This window comes from Dryobates pubescens, chromosome 7 (assembly GCF_014839835.1).
Source record: "Dryobates pubescens isolate bDryPub1 chromosome 7, bDryPub1.pri, whole genome shotgun sequence".
NCBI classification, from domain to species: Eukaryota; Metazoa; Chordata; class Aves; order Piciformes; family Picidae; genus Dryobates; species Dryobates pubescens.
The window spans coordinates 43,015,191-43,034,312 of NC_071618.1; the positions used below are offsets into that span (position 1 = coordinate 43,015,191).

The 19,122-nt window shown below is 47.7% G+C and overlaps 1 protein-coding gene across 1 annotated transcript in view; it reads left to right on the forward strand.

Moving 5' to 3' along the window:
- Nucleotides 1-19,122, forward strand: part of RB1 (RB transcriptional corepressor 1) — an 85,285-nt gene that overhangs the window by 59,029 nt on the left and 7,134 nt on the right. The window contains exons 18-23 of the mRNA XM_054163120.1: nucleotides 10,611-10,729; nucleotides 11,153-11,298; nucleotides 13,575-13,720; nucleotides 14,555-14,659; nucleotides 16,485-16,598; nucleotides 17,193-17,359. Of these exons, the coding sequence (XP_054019095.1) occupies nucleotides 10,611-10,729; nucleotides 11,153-11,298; nucleotides 13,575-13,720; nucleotides 14,555-14,659; nucleotides 16,485-16,598; nucleotides 17,193-17,359 (797 nt within the window). The remainder of the gene's footprint in view (nucleotides 1-10,610; nucleotides 10,730-11,152; nucleotides 11,299-13,574; nucleotides 13,721-14,554; nucleotides 14,660-16,484; nucleotides 16,599-17,192; nucleotides 17,360-19,122) is intronic.

The window sequence follows — 19,122 nt, forward strand, 5'->3', positions numbered from 1 at the left end:
ACTTCAGCATGGGTGGGGAGGAAACTTCCTCGTGTGCTTTCCTTTCCTTGGGCTTTGTGTCATCAGTTTTGGGAAAGCCTTCAGCAAACCTCCTATGCTTATCTGATTTAAATAATAATAATAAAAGTTCATCAGCTGTCATGAAGGAAGAACTGAGGTGGTAACAACTTTGCTTGTGTTCCTTCAGCACAGTCAGCTTTTCCTCTGGGATGGGGAGTGGTGGCAGGCAGGAGGAAGCAGCTGCAGGGAGGGCCCCATCTGCTGAGGGGAGGGTTTTTTGGCATCACTTTTTTTTTTCTCCAAAGAAAATGATGCTTCTGCTGCTGCAGGGAGATGCAAATCTGGAGTCTTGTCTGCCTTTCTGCATCAGAGGTGGGAATGAGTTAGGACCTGTTGCTTCTTGTTAGTGCTGGATGAGCGGAGATTGTATTTCTGTCGGCACGCTTCCAGTGGTTCTCGGAGAGACACCGAAGGCAGAGAGTGTGGGCTCCTTAAATCTAAGAGCTGATGAGATACATAGAATACATAGAATAAACCAGGTTGGAAGAGACCTTCAAGATCACCGCGTCCAACCCATCAACCAATCCAACACCACCCAAACAACTAACCCATGGCACCAAGCACCCCATCAAGTCTCCTCCTGAACACCTCCAGTGATGGTGACTCCACCACCTCCCCAGGCAGCCCATTCCAATGGGCAATCACTCTCTCTGTGTAGAACTTCCTCCTAACATCCAGCCTGAACCTCCCCTGGCGCAGCCTGAGACTGTGTCCTCTTGTTCTGGTACTGGCCGCCTGGGAGAAGAGACCAACATCCGTCTGTCTACAACCTCCCTTCAGGTAGTTGTAGAGAGTAATAAGGTCACCCCTGAGTCTCCTCTTCTCCAGGCTAAGCAACCCCAGCTCCCTCAGCCTCTCCTCGTAGGGCTGTGTTCCAAACCCCTCACCAACTTTGTTGCCCTTCTCTGGACTTGTTCCAGCAAGTCAACCTCCTTCCTAAACTGAGGGGCCCAGAACTGGACACAGGACTCAAGGTGTGGCCTAACCAGTGCAGTGTACAGGGGCAGAATGACCTCCCTGCTCCTGCTGGCCACACTGTTCCTGATGCAGGCCAGGATGCCATTGGCCCTCTTAGCTGCCTGGGCACACTGCAGGCTCATGTTCAGTCTACCATCAACCAGCACCCCCAGGTCCCTCTCAGCCTGACTGCTCTCCAGCCACTCTGACCCCAGCTTGTAACTCTGCTTGAGATGCTTGAAGTGATCTCTCACCTCTGCACTGACTGGATTTCATACACTCCTTCAGACAGCTGCTGCTTCTGTCAGTTTAGATGCTTGAGTTTAGATGGCTCTTTGCACTCAAGTGATTTTGGATGTGTTTGGCAAACCTAATCCTGCACTGAACAGGAGGCCAGGAGGAAAAGTCCTTATAACCCAGTGTGCTAGTAGAGCAGCTACAGGACACTGCCACCAACAGCTGCTGCTTCTTTCTGCCCTTAGATGCCATGGAGTTGGATACTTGCTCTCATTTAGGACACAGAGGCAGGATGTCTTAATTCTGAAGTCCAGGGTGAGCAGAAGAAGTGAAGAAGAATGAAGCCCAGGGAGGTGGTGGAGTCACCATCACTGGAGGTGTTTAGGAAGAGACTGGATGGGGTGCTTGGTGCCATGGTTGAGTTGATTAGATGGTGTTGGGTGATAGGTTGGACTCTATGATCTCAAAGATCTCTTCCAACCTGGTTAATTCTCTTCTCTTCTCTTCTCTTCTCTTCTCTTCTCTTCTCTTCTCTTCTCTTCTCTTCTCTTCTCTTCTCTTCTCTTCTCTTCTCTTCTCTTCTCTTCTCTTCTCTTCTCTTCTCTTCTCTTCTCTTCTCTTCTCTTCTCTTCTCTTCTCTTCTCTTCTCTTCTCTTCTCTTCTCTTCTCTTCTCTTCTCTTCTCTTCTCTTTTCTCTATTCTATTCTATGTGTTCTTAATTCCTGTGAATTTCAAATGTTTTTATGTTCCATTTCCTTTCTAGAAAACACAACTGCTCCTCTCCTGCTTGCAGGAAGAGGAAGCAATTCCTATCATTTTGCATAAATTCAAGCAGCCAGAGTCCTGCTTTTCCTCTGCTTCTGGATTCATGGGGAGCTTTTTAAACCCAAATACTTGTATAGCAAGCTGTCTTGAGAACAACAGACTGCTTTAAGAAGTGTCACCTCCCTGGGCAGCACATTCCAATGGCCAATCTCTCTTGCTGGGAAGAACTTCCTCCTAACATTCAGCCTAAACCTCCCCTGGTGCAGCTTGAGACTGTGTCCTCTTGTTCTGGTGCTGGTTGCCTGGGAGAAGAGACCAACCCCCACCTGGCTACAACCTCCCTTCAGGCAGTTGGAGAGAGCAAGAAGGTCTCCCCTGAGCCTCCTCTTCTCCAGGCTAAGCAACCCCAGCTCCCTCAGCCTCTCCTCACAGGGCTGTGCTCCAGACCCCTCCCCAGCTTTGTTGCCCTTCTCTGGACACCTTCCAGCAGCTGAACATCTTTCCTAAGGAAAGCATCCCCACATCTTTCCTAAATAATAGCAATCAAACAAAAAAATGAAACACAAAACTCCACACAGCAGAACTCCTACTGATTGTTTAGGTGCCTTGAACAAGCTTTTTGTAAGCAGGAACCTCTTAAAGTTTCTGTTTCTTTTACTGTAAGTGACCCCTTTGTTTCTCTTCCCTGTCCTTTCTTAGAGGTTATTTTCAGTTCTGGTGGGAAGCAGAAAGGTTTCACACAGATCTGTGTAACTGGGAGTGGAAACTGCCTTTTTAAAGCTGTCTGACCATGCTATGCATCTGCCCTGGTTTTAGAATAGAATAGAATAGAATAAACCAGGTTGGAAGAGACCTTCAAGATCATTTCATCCAACCTATCAACCAATCCAACACCACCTAAACAACTAACCCATGGCACCAAGCACCCCATCAAGTCTCCTTCTGAACACCTCCAGTGATGGTGACTCCACCACCTCCCCAGGCAGCCCATTCCAATGGGCAATCACTCTCTGTATAGAATTTCTTCCTAACCTCCCCTGGTGCAGCCTGAGACTGTGTCCTCTTGTTCTGGTGTTGGTTGCTTGGGAGAAGAGGCCAACCCCCACCTGGCTACAACCTCCCTTCAGGGAGTTGTAGAGAGCAAGAAGGTCTCCCCTGAGCCTCCTCTTCTCCAGGCTAAGCAACCCCAGCTCCCTCAGCCTCTCCTCACAGGGCTGTGCTCCAAACCCCTCCCCAGCTTTGTTGCCCTTCTCTGGACACTTTCCAGCAGCTCGACATCTTTCCTAAACTGAAGGGCCCAGAACTGGACACAGGACTCGAGGTGTGGCCTGACCAGTGCAGTTTTCCTGCACCTGTCAGTCCAAATGCACTTTGGGATGCTTTTGCCATAGCCATGCTAGATGTGCTCAAGGCCCTACGTGTAGCTGAAGTCAGTGTGCCCTCAAGGAGCAGGTTTTGCTCCCTGTCTGTACAGTAATTCATAGTTTCAGAGTATCATAGCATGAGTCAGGGTTGGAAGGGACCACAAGGATCAGCCAGTTTCAACCCCCCTGCCATGGGCAGGGACACCCCACACTACATCAGGCTGGCCACAGCCTCATCCAGCCTGGGCTTAAACACCTCCAGGGATGGAGCCTCAACCACCTCCCTGGACAACCCATTCCAGGGCTTCACCACTCTCCTGGGGAAGAACTTCCTCCTCACCTCCAGCCTCAATCTCCCCACCTCCAGCTTCATTCCATTCCCCCTAGTCCTAGCACTACCTGACATCCTGAGAAGTCCCTCCCCAGCCTTCTTGTAGCCCCCTTCAGATCCTGGAAGGCCACAATGAGGTCACCTGGGAGCCTTCTCTTCTCCAGACTGAACAGCCCCAACTCCTTCAGTCTGTCCTCACAGGAGAGGTGCTCCAGCCCTCTGCTCATCCTCATGGCCCTTCTCTGGACACCTTCCAGCACCTCCAGATCCCTCTTGGAATAGGGGCTCCAGAACTGGAGGCAGGACTCCAGGTGGGGTCTCCCCAGAGCTGAGCAGAGGGGGAGAATCCCCTCCCTTGCCCTGCTGGCCACACTTCTCTTGCTGCAGCCCAGGCTCTGGTTGGCTTTCCGGGCTGCAAGTGCACACTGAGAGCTCCTGGTGAGCTTCTCCTCCCCCAGCACCCCCAAGGCTCTCTCCTCAGGGCTGCTTTCCAGCCAGTCCCTGCCCAGCCTGGATTTGTGCCTGGGATTGCCTCCACCCAGCTGCAGGACCCTGCCCTTGGTCTTGTTGAACCTCCTGAGGTTGGCTTGTGCCCACCTCTCCAGCCTGTCCAGGTCCCTCTGGATGGATCCCTTCCCTCCAGCCTGTCTGCTGCACCACACAGCTTGGTGTCCTCAGCAAACTTGCTGAGGGTGCACTCAGTGCCACTGTCCATGGCACCCACAAAGATGGTGACCAAGCCTGGTCCCAGGACTGATCCCTGAGGGACTCTGCTTGTCCCTGGCCTGCACTGGGACATGGAGCCATGGACATCCACTCTTTGGGTGCAGGCATCAAGCCAGTTCTGTATCCATCTAGTGGTCACCCATCAAACCATGCTGAGCTTCATTATTGCATCATGTGCTGATGGCAGGGAATGATCAAAGTATGTGAAAGGCAGGTTTAGGAGAAATGGCTACTCTGCAGTTCAGGTTTGTTTTTCCAGTGCAAATAATAGGAGAAGCTGTAAAATTCAGCAGGCTTCAAATTGCATCATATTCTACACAATCTCAACCTTTGCACACTGAAGTTTGAGAGGTAAAGGGAAACCTTTTATGGGGCTTTCCTAAGCTGGGCCCAGGGAGGTGGTGGAGTCACCATCCCTGGAGGTGTTCAAGAGGGGACTGGATGTGGCATTTGGTGCCATGGCCTAGTCATGAGGTCTGTGGTGGCAGGTTGGACTTGGTGGTCTTTGAGGTCTTTTCGAACCTTGGTGATACTGTGAGACTGTATAAAATTCCTTGGGGAGAATAGCTTCCAAGCCATCCTAATCTTCCTGTGTTTGCTTAACCTACAGAAAGTGAGCAGTGACCAAGCTTGCCATGGTCATATGCAGCTTCAGGAAACCAGACATCAAACAACTGATACAAGGTTGAACATAGAACATTTCACCTCAACACCAGGGCAAACCTCTTTACAGTGAGGGTGACAGAGCACTGGAACAGGCTGCCCAGGGAGGTTGTGGAGTCTCCTTCTCTGGAGATGTTCAGAACCTGTCTGGATGCATTCCTGTGTGGACTACCTTAGGTGATCCTGCTTTGGCTGGAATATTTCAGTGACCTTTCTTCTGGCCAACTGAATTTAAAACAAAACCAAAAAAAAACACCCCACCCTTCCTTAGAAGCTGATTTAATTTCTCTTTAATTTCAGGAAGTGAAACTAGGATAGGATAGGATAGGATAGGATAGGATAGGATAGGATAGGATAGGATAGGATAGGATAGGATAGGAAAGGATAGAATAGAATAGAATAGGATAGGAAAGGATAGGATAGGATAGGATAGGATAGGATAGGATAGGATAGGATAGGATAGGATAGGAAAGGATAGAATAGAATAGGAGAGGATAGAATAGGATTGGATAGGATTGAATTGAATTGAATTGAATTGAATTGAATTGAATTGAATTGAATTGAATTGAATTAACCAGGTTGGAAAAGACCTTTGAGATCATTGAGTCCAACCTATCACCCAACACCATCTGATCAACTAAACCATGGCACCAAGGAGGAGACTTGATAGGGTGCTTGGTTGCATGGTTTAGTTGATTGGGTTCTGTTGGATGATAGGTTGGACTCGATGATCTTGAAGGTCTCTTCCAACCTGGTCTGGTCTGGTCTATTCTATTCTATTCTATTCTATTCTATTCTATTCTCATCCAGTCTCTTCCTAAACACCTCCAGTGATGGTGACTCCACCACCTCCCTGGGCAGCACATTCTAATGGCCAATCTCTCTTGCTGGGAAGAACTTGGGCACCAAGAGCTACAGAGACTTTCATTATAAAGAAAATCCTAAAGAGAAAGGAAACAAATTGAAGAGGGGTTTAGAAATAGTGCCAACAGCTGAGAGTAAAGCTGCTCAGAGGCTTGCTCTGCAGTCAGTGGACTACACCAACCCCCCAGGGTAGCTGTTCCCTGCCTTTAAGGCTTTAAGGCTTTTGTTTAATCTTTATTTTTTGTGGAAACCAAAGTCCAGTTAAACATGCCGTTGGGACAGAGCTCTGATGTAAAGGTCAGGAAGGCAGGAAGCACCTGTGTGTCCTGTAGGTTCACCATAGCCAAGGAAAGATTAGCCCACAAGAAATTCTGCCTGGTTTGCCCATAAAAGGAGCTTTCAGACTGGAGGGGGTGGGGTGGGGAAGGCACTGCAGATGCTTGTGATGCAGGGAAGCATCCTGCAGAGGCTCACGTAGGGTCCCGTGGAGCTGCAGAGGTTTCGCTGACCCTGGGTGGTGCAAGAGGGACTCTGTCAAGTTTCAGTCCTCTTCTTCAATCAGCAAGTTTGCAGATGACACCAAGTTAGGAGCAGATGTTGGTCAGTTAGAGGGTAGAAAGGCTCTGCAGAGGGACCTCGACCGACTGGACAGATGGGCAGAGTCCAACGGGATGGCATTCAACAAGTCCAAGTGCCAGGGGCTGCACTTTGGCCACGGCAACCCCATGCAGAGCTACAGGCTGGGGACAGAGTGGCTGAGAGCTGTCAAACAGAGAGGGACCTGGGGGTGCTGATTGACAGCTGCCTAAACATGAGCCAGCAGTGTGCCCAGGTGGCCAAGAAGGCCAATGGCATCCTGGCCTGCATCAGGAATAGTGTGGCCAGCAGGAGCAGGGAAGTCATTGTGCCCCTGGACTCAGCACTGGTTAGGCCACACCTTGAGTCCTATGTCCAGTTCTGGGCTCCTCAGTTTAAGAAGGACATTGAGACACTTGAACATGTCCAGAGAAGGGCAACAAGGCTGGGGAGAGGCCTTGAGCACAGCCCTGAGAGGAGAGGCTGAGGGAGCTGGGGTTGTTTAGCCTGGAGAAGAGGAGGCTCAGGGGAGACCTCATTGCCCTCTACAACTACCTGAAGGGAGGTTGTAGCCAGGAAGGGGTTGGTCTCTTCTCCCAGGCAACCAGCACCAGAACAAGAGGACACAGTCTCAAGCTGTGCCAGGGGAAGTTTAGGCTCAAGGAGAAAGTTCTTCACTGAGAGAGTTGTTCACCATTGGAATGTGCTGCCCAGGAAGGTGGTGGAGTCACCATCCCTGGAGGTGTTCAAGAGGGGATTGGATGTGGCACTTGGTGCCGTGGTCTACTCATGAGGTCTGTGGAGACAGGTTGGACTCGATGATCCTTGGGGTCTCTTCCAGCCTTAGCTATACTGTGATACTGTAATCTGGTGCTGGTGGCCATTTGACCCTGAGGCATTCTAGGCCTTAATTGCTTTTTTCCCCCTTGCACAGTAATCAAGTGGAGCTTTCCTGGCTGTCACAGGGAGGGCTCAAATTATAAGCAGCATTTCTCTTAATTAGTAAAATTGGCTCTGTGGCTGTATCTGGAGGCATTAATCACTTACTGAGCATCAGAGTGAAACCTGCAGAGCTCCTTCAATGGGAGAGGAGTGCATTGGAGGTGACCTGCTGACCTGAAGTGCTGTGTAAAAGCTTTCAAAAGCAACACAGCATTTGTAAAAGACAGTGTGAATAATGTCACTTTAGGAACAAGTTGCTGATAAGCATTCCTGCTCGATAAAGCTGGACATGGGGGCTAAAGGTCTTTCGTGACTGCTGCTCAAAGGAGTGGTAACTCTCTGGTTACCAGTGGTCTATTTTGCTCATTCAGTATTCAGTATCACTAAGATTGGAAGAGACCTCAAAGATCATCAAGTCCAACCTGTCACCACAGACCTCATGACTACAGTAGGGAGGACACTAGTGCCCACTGCAGGCTTGAACTCACGACCTTCCCATTAAGGGTCTTATGTGCCACCAACTGAGCCGTACCTCTCTTCCCCAATGAGAGTGAGGTGTAGATTCACAGAATCACAGGATCAGTAAGGTTGGAAAAGACCTCAGAGATCATCAAGTCCAACCTGGCACCCAACACCTCAGGACTAACTAAACCATGGCACCAAGTGCCACATCCAATCCCCTCTTGAACACCTCCAGGGATGGTGACTCCACCACCTCCCTGGGCAGCACATTCCAATGGCCAATCTCTCTTTCTGGGAAGAACTTTCTCCTCACCTCCAGCCTAAACCTCCCCTGGCACAGCTTGAGACTGTGTCCTCTTGTTCTGGTGCTGGTTGCCTGGGAGAAGAGACCAACCCCCACCTGGCTACAACCTCCCTTCAGGTAGTTGTAGAGAGCAAGAAGGTCTCCCCTGAGCCTCCTCTTCTCCAGGCTAAGCAACCCCAGCTCCCTCAGCCTCTCCTCACAGGGCTGTGCTCCAAAGTCCTCCCCAGCCTTGTTGCCCTTCTCTGGACACATTCAAGTGTCTCAATGCCCTTCTTAAACTGAGGGGCCCAGACCTGGCCACTGGAACTGGAGATTGTTGCATAACAAATAGTGGGACTGAAACCAAGCAGAGTTTACCCTGATAACCCTGAAATCTCCCTGCCAGCTGCAGATTCACTAAACAGAAGTCTTTCTCCCGTTTGAATGTAAACCACAGGGCCAAGGTTGTGATTTTTCAAGGTGAGGAGAAAGTTCTTCCCACAAACAGTGATTGGCCATGGGAATGTGCTGCCCAGGGAGGTGGTGGAGTCACCATCCCTGGAGGTGTTCAAAGAAGGGTTGGACGTGGCACTTGGAGCCATGGTTTGGTTGTCAGGAGGTGTTAGGTATTAGGTAATAGGTTGGAGTTGATGATCTCTGAGGTCTTTCCCAGCATGGTTGATTCTGTGATTGCAAACCCATCAGTTTTACTACGGGCAGGGTACCAGCACTTGAAAAGTCTCAGTGTACTTCTGCATTATGGAGTGCTCAGCTTGTCATGAGTCCCTCTTCAGTGTAGCACCTACCCTCTCCAGCTGTGTGGCTGTGTGTGAGAAAGTTACCAGCAGCACTGGTGGGTCCCGTGGAAAAAGCACAGGCTGTGAGGTGGAGATGGTGTGAGATGGAGCAGCTTAAATGTTGCTAGGTGTGAAAACTAAACAACCTTTTCCTGCTCATGCAACCCAAGTGCTAACAAACTTTCTGCAGTCAGGGTAGGTGACAAAACCATAGTTTGTCTGCTGAGTCAGTGCTTACTTGCCTCCCACTGTTGCTGATGCTGGCTGCACTGCTGGGGACCAGCTGGGTGACAACATCCCATTGAACTTGCCATGTTTGTAATGACACTGTCAATTAATCATAGAATCACAGAATCAGAGCATCAATAAGGTTGGAGGAGACCTCAAAGATCATCAAGTCCAACCTAGCACCCAACACCTCAGGACTAACTAAACCATGGCTTCAAGTGCCACATCCAATCCCCTCTTGAACACCTCCAGGGATGGTGACTCCACCACCTCCCTGGGCAGCACATTCCAATGGCCAATCTCTCTTTCTGTGAAGAACTTTCTCCTCACCTCCTGCCTAAACTTCCCCTGGTACAACTTGGGACTGTGTCCTCTTGTTCTGGTGCTGGTTGCCTGGGAGAAGAGACCAACCCCCACCTGGCTACAACCTCCCTTCAGGGAGTTGTAGACAGCCAGAAGGTCTCCCCTGAGCCTCCTCTTCTCCAGGCTAAGCAACCCCAGCTCCTTCAGCCTCTCCTCACAGGGCTGTGCTCTGGACACCTCCCCAGCCTCGTTGCCCTTCTCAGGACACATTCAAGAGTCTCAACATCCTTCTTAAATTGTGGGGCCCAGAACTAATATTTGAGGGAACCAAAAAAACCCCACAAAACCTGGACTTGCTGTATCTTGCTACCTGATCTCTGTAAGCAGCTGTTTCTACCCAAAGAATATCCTCTTGCTAACTGCAGTTCATCAGCTTGATGGAAAGCAGCAGTACATTTCATGCATTCCTGTGGGGTAATTCCACATGCCACTCAGCTGATGGAACAAGCTGCTGCCAGTCAATGTGGGACACCTCCTACTCCCCATTTTCTGCTCTTTCCTGCTCTTCTCCAACTTCATGGTGTTGATGCCCTGTCCTTTTCTCACAGCTTGTTCTGGTTCTGCTTGTGAGTCTCTGCAGATGTGGCTGAAGTCTGATTTTGCTTTTTCTGCTAACTTTCTGCTGGTTTAGTTTCAAGCTGCACCAGGGGAGGTTTAGGCTGGAGGTGAGGAGAAAGTTCTTCCCAGCAAGAGAGATTGGCCATTGGAATGTGCTGCCCAGGGAGGTGGTGGAGTCACCATCCCTGGAGGTGTTCAAGAGGGGATTGGACAATGCACTTGAAGCCATGGTTTAGTTAGTCCTGTGGTGTTGGGTGCTAGGTTGGACTTGATGATCTCTCAGGTCTTTTCCAGCCTTATTGATTCTATGATTTCAAAGCATTAATCTTCTCTTTGGGATCATTTTTTGGGGGGGCTGTTTATAGAGAAGAAGGAATGAAGTCCACCCAGTGTGGCTGTCTGTTCTCAGTGCAATGCTGCTCTCCTTTTTCTAGGGGTCCCCTCTCTTCGATCTCATCAAGCAGTCAAAAGAACGAGAAGGCCAAACTGACCAGCCTGAGCCCACCTCCACTTTCAACATGCCCTTCCAGCATAATCACACTGCAGCAGACCTGTAAGTCATGTGTGTGCTTGAGGGCCAGTGGAAAGGGAAGTTAACACCACCCTTCACATTGTAAACCAACTTGTCTTCTGTTTTCCTGCTTGTTAGACTTGGTGCTTAGGATGTGCTGAATTGTTGCATGTGCTGCTGCTTATTGTTCAGGCAAACACAGCCAATTGAAACTCTGATTTTTCCCCCCCTCAAGCCCTATAAAACTCTTAAGGGCAAACTGTTATTTGCCTGGGATAAAAAAAGTCTCTTTATCAGATATTTAATCAATAACTTGAGTTTAAAACTCACTATGTGGAAATAACAGATTGCAGTAGCAGTTTCTTCCCATGCTGGAAAGAGGGAAGAGTTCCTGCTAGTATTGTCCCTATAAAATGGTCTCTTTATCCTGTGATGTTAAGTGCTTAACACTTGTTGCATCTCCAGCTATCTTTCTCCTGTGAGATCTCCTAAGAAGAAAGCCTCTGGACCTTCTCCAGGTGCTACTTCTTCTCCGGATGCTCAGCAGGCTGCAAACTCCCAAACACAGAAACCACAGAAGTCTACCTCCCTCTCCCTCTTCTACAAAAAAGGTTTGGTGCTTCTCTACCTACTGAAATGTCAGTGTCAGCTCCTCTCATTTATCATTCTGCCCCTGGACTCAGCACTGCTTAGGCCACACCTGGAGTCCTGTGTCCAGGTCTGGGCCCCTCGGGTTAGGAAAGATGTTGAGTTGCTGGAAGGTGTCCAGAGAAGGGCAACAAAGCTGGGGAGGGGTTTGGAGCACAGCCCTGTGAGGAGAGGCTGAGGGAGCTGGGGTTGCTTAGCCTGCAGAAGAGGAGGCTCAGGGGAGACCTTCTTGCTCTCTCCAACTCCCTGAAAGGGAGGTTGTAGCCAGGTGGGGGTTGGTCTCTTCTCCCAGGCAACCAGCACCAGAACAAGAGGACACAGTCTCAAGCTGCACCAGGGGAGGTTCAGGCTGGATGTTAGGAAGAAATTCTTCCCAGCAAGAGAGATTGGCCATTGGAATGTGCTGCCCAGGGAGGTGGTGGAGTCACCATCACTGGAGGTGTTTAGGAAGAGTCTGGATGAGGCACTTGGTGCCATGGTTTAGTTGATTAGATGGTGTTGGGTGATAGGTTGGACTTGATGATCTCTGAGGTCTTTTCCAACCTGGTCTGGTCTATTCTATTCTATTCTATTCTATTCTATTCTATTCTATTCTATTCTATTCTATTCTATCTAATTCTAATTCTAATATCTTTTCTCTTTTTTCTTCTCTTCTCTTCTCTTCTCTTCTCTTCTCTTCTCTTCTCTTCTCTTCTCTTCTCTTCTCTTCTCTTCTCTTCTCTTCTCTTCTCTTCTCTTCTCTTCTCTTCTCTTCTCTTCTCTTCTCTTCTCTTCTCTTCTCTTCTCTTCTCTTCTCTTCTCTTCTCTTCTCTTCTCTTCTCTTCTCTTCTCTTCATTCTTTCTGGGTTTTGGAGCAGAGCATTTCTTGAAACAGAACCTGTAGTAAACTCTGTGCAAACCCTCTGCTGTCTCTGCAAGAAACAGCAGAATGATGCCAGCAGGTTCATGTGTGCACTCTGCTCTCTGCAAGCTGAAACTGGACACTTAGCTGCTGCTTGTAAGAGTGGTCATATAGGCTCAGGTGGGAGGTCCTTTCATCTCAGTGTACCTTTTCCAGGGGTGAGCACAAAGTCTTGAGGAGTGTAGGAACTGGGCAAGCATGGGTGGTGCTTCCCCTCAATGCTTTCCCAAACTTTCTCCAGGTGGGGTGTTTTCCCAAGCCTCTTCCAATGTGTCTACTTGGTAACTCTTGGTACATTCATGTTCCAAGTTGAATAGTGTAGAGTAGAGTAGAGTAGAATAGAATAGAATAGAATAGGAGTAGAGTAGAATAGAATAGAATAGAATAGAATAGAATAGAATAGAATAGAATAGAATAGAATAGAATAGAAAAGAAATAACCCAGTTGGAAAAGACCTTCAAGATCATCAAGTCCAACCTATGCCTCTTCAGTCTCTTTTTGAATGGAGAGGGACAGAAGGGGTGCAGCATTGAGGAGAAAGTTCTCCACAGAGAGAGTTGTTAGCCATTGGAATGGGCTACCCAGGGAGGTGGAGTCACCATCCCTGGAGGTGTTCAAGAGGGGACTGGATGTGGCACTTGGTGCCAGGGTCTAGTAGCCCTGAGGTGTTGGGTGACAGGTTGGACTTGGTGATCTCTGAGGGCTTTTTCAACCTCAGTGGTTCTATGATTATTTAGTGTGGAATTCTATGTCCACTGCCTGCTGCATGGAGAATCCTTTTACTTCAGCTTGAACTTGGCTTCTCCTACCTGCATTTGATGGCTTTTAATTTTTTGTAGTGAGAGATGGTGACTGCTCAACTGCTGTGTGTCCTCCATCATGTTCCAGTTATTTTGGATGCTATTATTATTACAATTTCAGTTTGTTATTACAAGCCCTGTGATGAGAGGCTGAGGGAGCTGGGGGGAGCCTGGAGAAGAGGAGGCTCAGGGGAGACCTTCTTGCTCTCTCCAACTACCTGAAGGGAGGTAGGGTGGGGGTTGGTCTCTTCTGCCAGGCAAGCAGCACCAGAACAAGAGGACACAGTCTCAAGCTGTTCCAGGGGAGGTTTAGGCTGGATGTTAGGAAGAAGTTCTTCATAGAAAGAGAGATTGGCCATTGGGACGTGCTGCCCTGGGAGGTGGTGGAGTCACCATCATTGGATGACTGGATGAGGCACTTGGTGCTATGGTTGAGTTGATTCGATGGTGTTGGGTGCTAGGTTGGACTCCATGATCTCTGAGGTCTTTTCCAACCTTACTGACTCTATGATTCTGTGTTTTGTCTTTGTTTCTGAAGTGTACCTCCTGGCCTATCTTCGACTCCGTAGCCTGTTCTCTCGGCTTCTCTCTGAACATCCTGACTTAGAGCCCTTGATCTGGACCCTCTTCCAGCACACTCTGCAAAATGAGTATGAACTTATGAGAGACAGGCACTTGGACCAGGTAACATCAACAAGAGAAAGTGACATTACACAGTCTTTAGGCCTTAGACACTGCAATCTGAGCCTTTATTTCCCTATTGATCTCTCAGAGGAGAAATTAATTCAGAGTGAAGACTTTCCTCAGTTAAGAGCTGGCAGTCACAGACTGTGGGATCCTCAAACACCATTTACAGCTATGTTATAAATAATGAAGACTCACTGAATTTTCTGATAGGAGATAGTGATTTTCTTTGGGAAGACAGCATCTGTGGCTGATAAATGTTAGGTTAGTGTGACTGATAAATGTTTTGTTACTCTGGCTGATAAATGTTAGGTTAGTGTGGCTGATAAATGTTTTGTTACTCTGGCTGACAAATGTTATGTTACTCAACCCTAAAATTGCAGGATGTGAGAGGAGTTTGAGAAGGTGAAGTTCTTCCCCAGGAGAGTGGTGAAGCCCTGGAATGGGTTGTCCAGGGATGTGGTTGAGGCCCCATCCCTGGAGGTGTTTAAGCCCAGGCTGGATGAGGCTCTGGCCAGCCTGTGGGGTGTCCCTGCCCATGGCAGGGGGGTTGGAACTAGCTGATCCTCGTGGTCCCTTCCAGCCCTGACTGATACTATGATCCTATGAGGATAGCTGCAATTGGTTGCTTGCCAGATAAAAATGGAAGGGACAGTGGTTGACTTAGATCCTTGGAAGTCCTTCTGAAGTTGAGTTGCATTGTAGTTTACAGAGCACAGTCAGTAATGGAAAGTTCATCAACTGATTCCTGGATTTGAGATGAAGGAGCTGAACTCATTTAAGCTGAATTAATTTTCCTGCCTTTCCAGTTGTCCTGTCTTGTTTCTTTCACAGATAATGATGTGCTCCATGTATGGCATATGCAAAGTAAAGAATGTAGATCTTCGATTTAAGATCATCGTTTCGGCGTACAAGGAGCTTCCCAACACAAACCAAGAGGTAGGGAAATGCCTTCAGGTTATCCTTCTGTAGAAGTGTCATGGGATGGGATGGAGTGGAGTGGAATGGAATGGAATCGAGTAGAATAGAATGGAATGGAATGGAGTGGAATAGAGAAGAGAAGAGAAGAGAAGAGAAGAGAAGAGAAGAGAAGAGAAGAGAAGAGAAGAGAAGAGAAGAGAAGAGAAGAGGAGAGGAGAGGAGAGAAGAGAAGAGAAGAGAAGAGAAGAGAAGAGAAGAGGAGAGGAGAGAAGAGAAGAGAAGAGAAGAGAAGAGAAGAGAAGAGAAGAGAAGAGAAGAGAAGAGAAGAGAAGAGAAGAGAAGAGAAGAGAAGAGAAGAGAAGAGAAGAGAAGAGAAGAGAAGAGAAGAGAAGAGAAGAGAAGAGAAGAGAAGAGAAGAGAAGAGAAGAGAAAAGAGAAGAGAAGAGACAAGAAGAGAGAAGAAAAAAGAGGAGAGAGAAGAGAAGAGAAGAGAGAAGAGAAAAGACAAGAGAAGAGAAAAGAGAAAAGAGAAGAGAATGGAATGGAATGGAATGGAATGGAGTAGAATAGAATGGAATGGAATGGAATAGAATGGAATGGAATGAAATAGAGTAGAATAAAATGGAATGGAATGGAATGGAATGGAATGGAATAGAATAGAATAGAATAGAATAGAATGGAGTGGAATGGAATAGAGAAGAGAAGAGAGAAAAGAGAAGAGAAGAGAGAAGAGAAAAGAGAAGAGAAAAGAGAAGAGGAGAGAAGAGAAAAGAGAGAAGAGAAAAGAGAAGAGAAGAGAATGGAATGGAATGGAGTAGAATAGAATGGAATGGAATAGAATGGAATAGAATGGAATGGAATGAAATAGAGTAGAATAAAATAGAATGGAATGGAATGGAATGGAATTAACCAGGTTGGAAGAGACCCCTGAAATCTTTGAGTCCAACCTATCACCCACCACCATCTAATCAACCAAACCCTGGCACCAAGCACCCCTGTGTCTAAACCAAAAAGGCCAAACCCAACACCTGCACTTGTAATTCACAAAAGAAAGCTTCTGGAGACAGCAGAGCCAGGAGGAGCTCTATATATGTTTTAAAAGAGCCTGGATGGGGTGCTTGGTGCCATGGTTTAAGTTGATTAGATGGTGTTGGGTGATAGGTTGGACTCGATGATCTCAAAGGCCTTTTCCACCCTGGCTGATTTTGTGTTCTGTGTTCTGGGAAGGGTAAAAGATGTTGCAGGCCTAATTCAATGCCAAAGAAGATCCTTTCTTTGCAAAGGCCTGACTCTCCTTAATTTTCCCCCCACAAAATGATAATCAAATGAGTAGAAAAAACTCAAACTGTTCACTGACCTGTAGGCATCCTTTTACTGGCAGAGCTTCTCACAGTGTATTTGTGCATCTCAGACGCACTTCAAACCGTTGCCTCCAAGCCTGCACAACTGTTTTATCCACAGTGATGCAGTGGGGGGGGGGTGTTGGGTTGGTGGTTTTGTTGTGGGGGGTTTTTTTTTTCAGCCTTGCACAGTTGTGTGTGAAAGGAAATGGAGCTTCAACCTGGGGAATGTTACACTGCTGATGGACTGCTTTTGCACTGGGGGCTGTGCTGGTGCATGAAGAAGCTGCCAAGTCTGATGTTCCTACATGGTTGGGGGGGGGGGGGGAACCCAGCAATTTACAACAGCTCTAAATAGTAGCTGCAATGGCTTCTGTGCAACACTTTTGCTCTTAGCTCTTATCTAACACAGGGTTTTTGAGTGTCTTTATGAGTTTATCAAATACTAAATTGTCTCTGTTTTTCCCCCCCCCCCCTGCATATGATTTTCTCACCCTCTGTAGACTTTCAAACGTGTTCTTATCAGGGAAGAACAGTATGACTCCATCATAGTCTTCTACAACTTAGTGTTTATGCAGAAGCTGAAGACAAACATTTTGCAGTATGCCTCCAACAGGGTAAGCTCTTAGTTGTTAGGCCACACCTTGAGTCCTGTGTCCAGTTCCGGGCCCCTCAGTTCAGGAATGAGGTTGAGTTGCTGGAAGGTGTCCAGAGAAGGGCAACAAAGCTGGGGAGGGGTCTGGAGCACAGCCCTGTGAGGAGAGGCTGAGGGAGCTGGGGTTGCTTAGCCTGCAGAAGAGGAGGCTCAGGGGAGACCTTCTTGCTCTCTACAGCTCCCTGAAGGGAGGTTGTAGCCAGGTGGGGGTTGGTCTCTTCTCCCAGGCAACCAGGACACAGTCTCAAGCTGTGGCAGGGGAGGTTTAGGCTGGATGTTAGGAAGAAATTCTTCCCAGAAAGAGAGATTGGCCATTGGGATGTGCTGCCCAGGGAGGTGGTGGAGTCACCATCATTGGATGACTGGCTGAGGCACTTGGTGCCATGGTTTAGTTGATTCGATGGTGTTGGGTGATGGGTTGGACGCGATGATCTCAAAGGTCTTTTCCAACCTGCTTAATTCCATTGTATTCTGTTGTGTTGAGCGTTGGTTATTGAGCAGGATAGGAACATAGAGACAATAAAACCTGATGACTCTTCTAATTCTGTGTTCACAGCCTCCCACTCTGTCACCCATCCCACACATGCCTTGCAGCCCTTACCAGTTTTCCAACTCCCCTCGGCGTGTCCCTGCTGGCAATAACATCTACATCTCACCCTTAAAAAGTCCATACAAGTTCTCTGATGCCTTTCAGTCACCCACAAAGATGACTCCAAGATCTAGGTGAGTTCTGGGCAGACATTGCTTGGGCTAAATTAAAGGCATTTGGGGGATTTTAGTGGAAGCAAATCAGAGCACTGCACAGTCAAGGCTCTGTCATTGTTTTATCCCTTCTGGTTAAGAGTTTGTGTCCTGTACTTAGGATCTTTAGGCATCTTTGAACACTTTTCACTTGAGTCAGTGTGCTCAGGGAGGTCTTCTTGCTTGTTAGTGGGGTTTTTTGGGTGGTTTTTTGTTTGTTTGGTTTGTTTGTGTTTGGTTTGGTTTGGTGGTTTGGTTTTGGTTTGTTTGGGTTTGGATTGGTTTGGTGGTGTGGTGGTTTGGTTTTGGTTTGGGTTTGGTTTGGTTTTGGTTTGTTTGGGTTTGGTTTGGTTTGGTGGTTTGGTTTTGGTTTGTTTGGGTTTGGTTTGGTGGTTTGGTTTTGGTTTGTTTGGGTTTGGTTTGGTGGTTTGGTTTTGGTTTGTTTGGGTTTGGTTTGGTTTGGTTTTTTTTGTGGTTTGGTTTGGTTTGGTTTTGTCTGCTTTTTGGTTTGGTGGTTTGGTTTTGGTTTGGGTTTGGTTTGTTTTTTGTTTGGTTTGGGGTTTTTGTGCTTTGCTTTGCTTTGCTTTGCTTTGCTTTGTTTTGTGTTGGTTGACTGGAGTTCTTTTCTTGTTTAGAATAGTCCCATCCAAGAGAGGTTCTGTGACCTGGTTGCTTAAATGTTCTTGCCTCTGGGTCACAGGCCTGAAAAACACAGAGGAGTTTGGTACCCTCATTTAAGGAGAAAACACTTCAGTGGAACACAATGATTCAGAGCATTTATTTGACAGAGCAGAGGATTTCCAGCTGTTGGTTGCTAGTTCTTAGGAGACAAGCATGACACCAAATCATGGTTGGAAAGGACCTCCAAAGGTCATCTAGTCCAACCCCCCTGCAGTGAGCAGGCACATCCTCTAGTAGATCAGGTTGCCCCAGAGTCCTGTCAAGCCTAACTTTGAATATCAAAGGTCTTTTCCAACCTGCTTAATTCTATTCTATTCTATTCTATTCCATTCCATTCCATTCCATTCCATTCCATTCCATTCCATTCCATTCCATTCCATTCCATTCTATTCTATGTCCAAAGTAGGGTCAAGTGAGTCCCATTGCACCTGTTCCTCTGTGTACAGAAGTCAAATTAATAACATGTGGTTTAGGTTGAAGTCCTGCATGGCTTTGATTAGCACATACCTAAAGATAACAATGAAAGGAGGATTATCTGGGTAGCCCAGAAGTGAAGTGACTTCCTAGGGCAAACTACAGGGACCTCTGATTCTTTCAAGCCACAGTGTATTCTCTGACTGTGTGGTGATGGTTGCTGTGATGATTCAGTAGGATAGGATAGGATAGGATAGGATAGGATAGGATAGGATAGGATAGGATAGGATGGGATGGGATGGGATGGGATGGGATGGGATGGGATGGGATGGGATAGGATGGAGTGGAGTGGAGTGGAGTGGAGTGGAGTGGAGTGGAATGGAATGGAATGGAATGGAATGGAATGGAATGGAATGGAATGGAATAAACCAGATTGGAAAAGACCTTCAAGATCATCAAGTCCAACCTATCACCCAACACCATCTAATCAACTAAACCATGGCACCAAGCACTCCATCCAGGCTCTTCTTGAACACCTCCAGTGATGGTGACTCCACCACCTCCCTGGGCAGCACATTCCAATGGCCAATCTCTCTTTCTCTGAAGAACTTCTTTCTAACATCCAGCCCAAACTTCTCTTGGCACAGCTT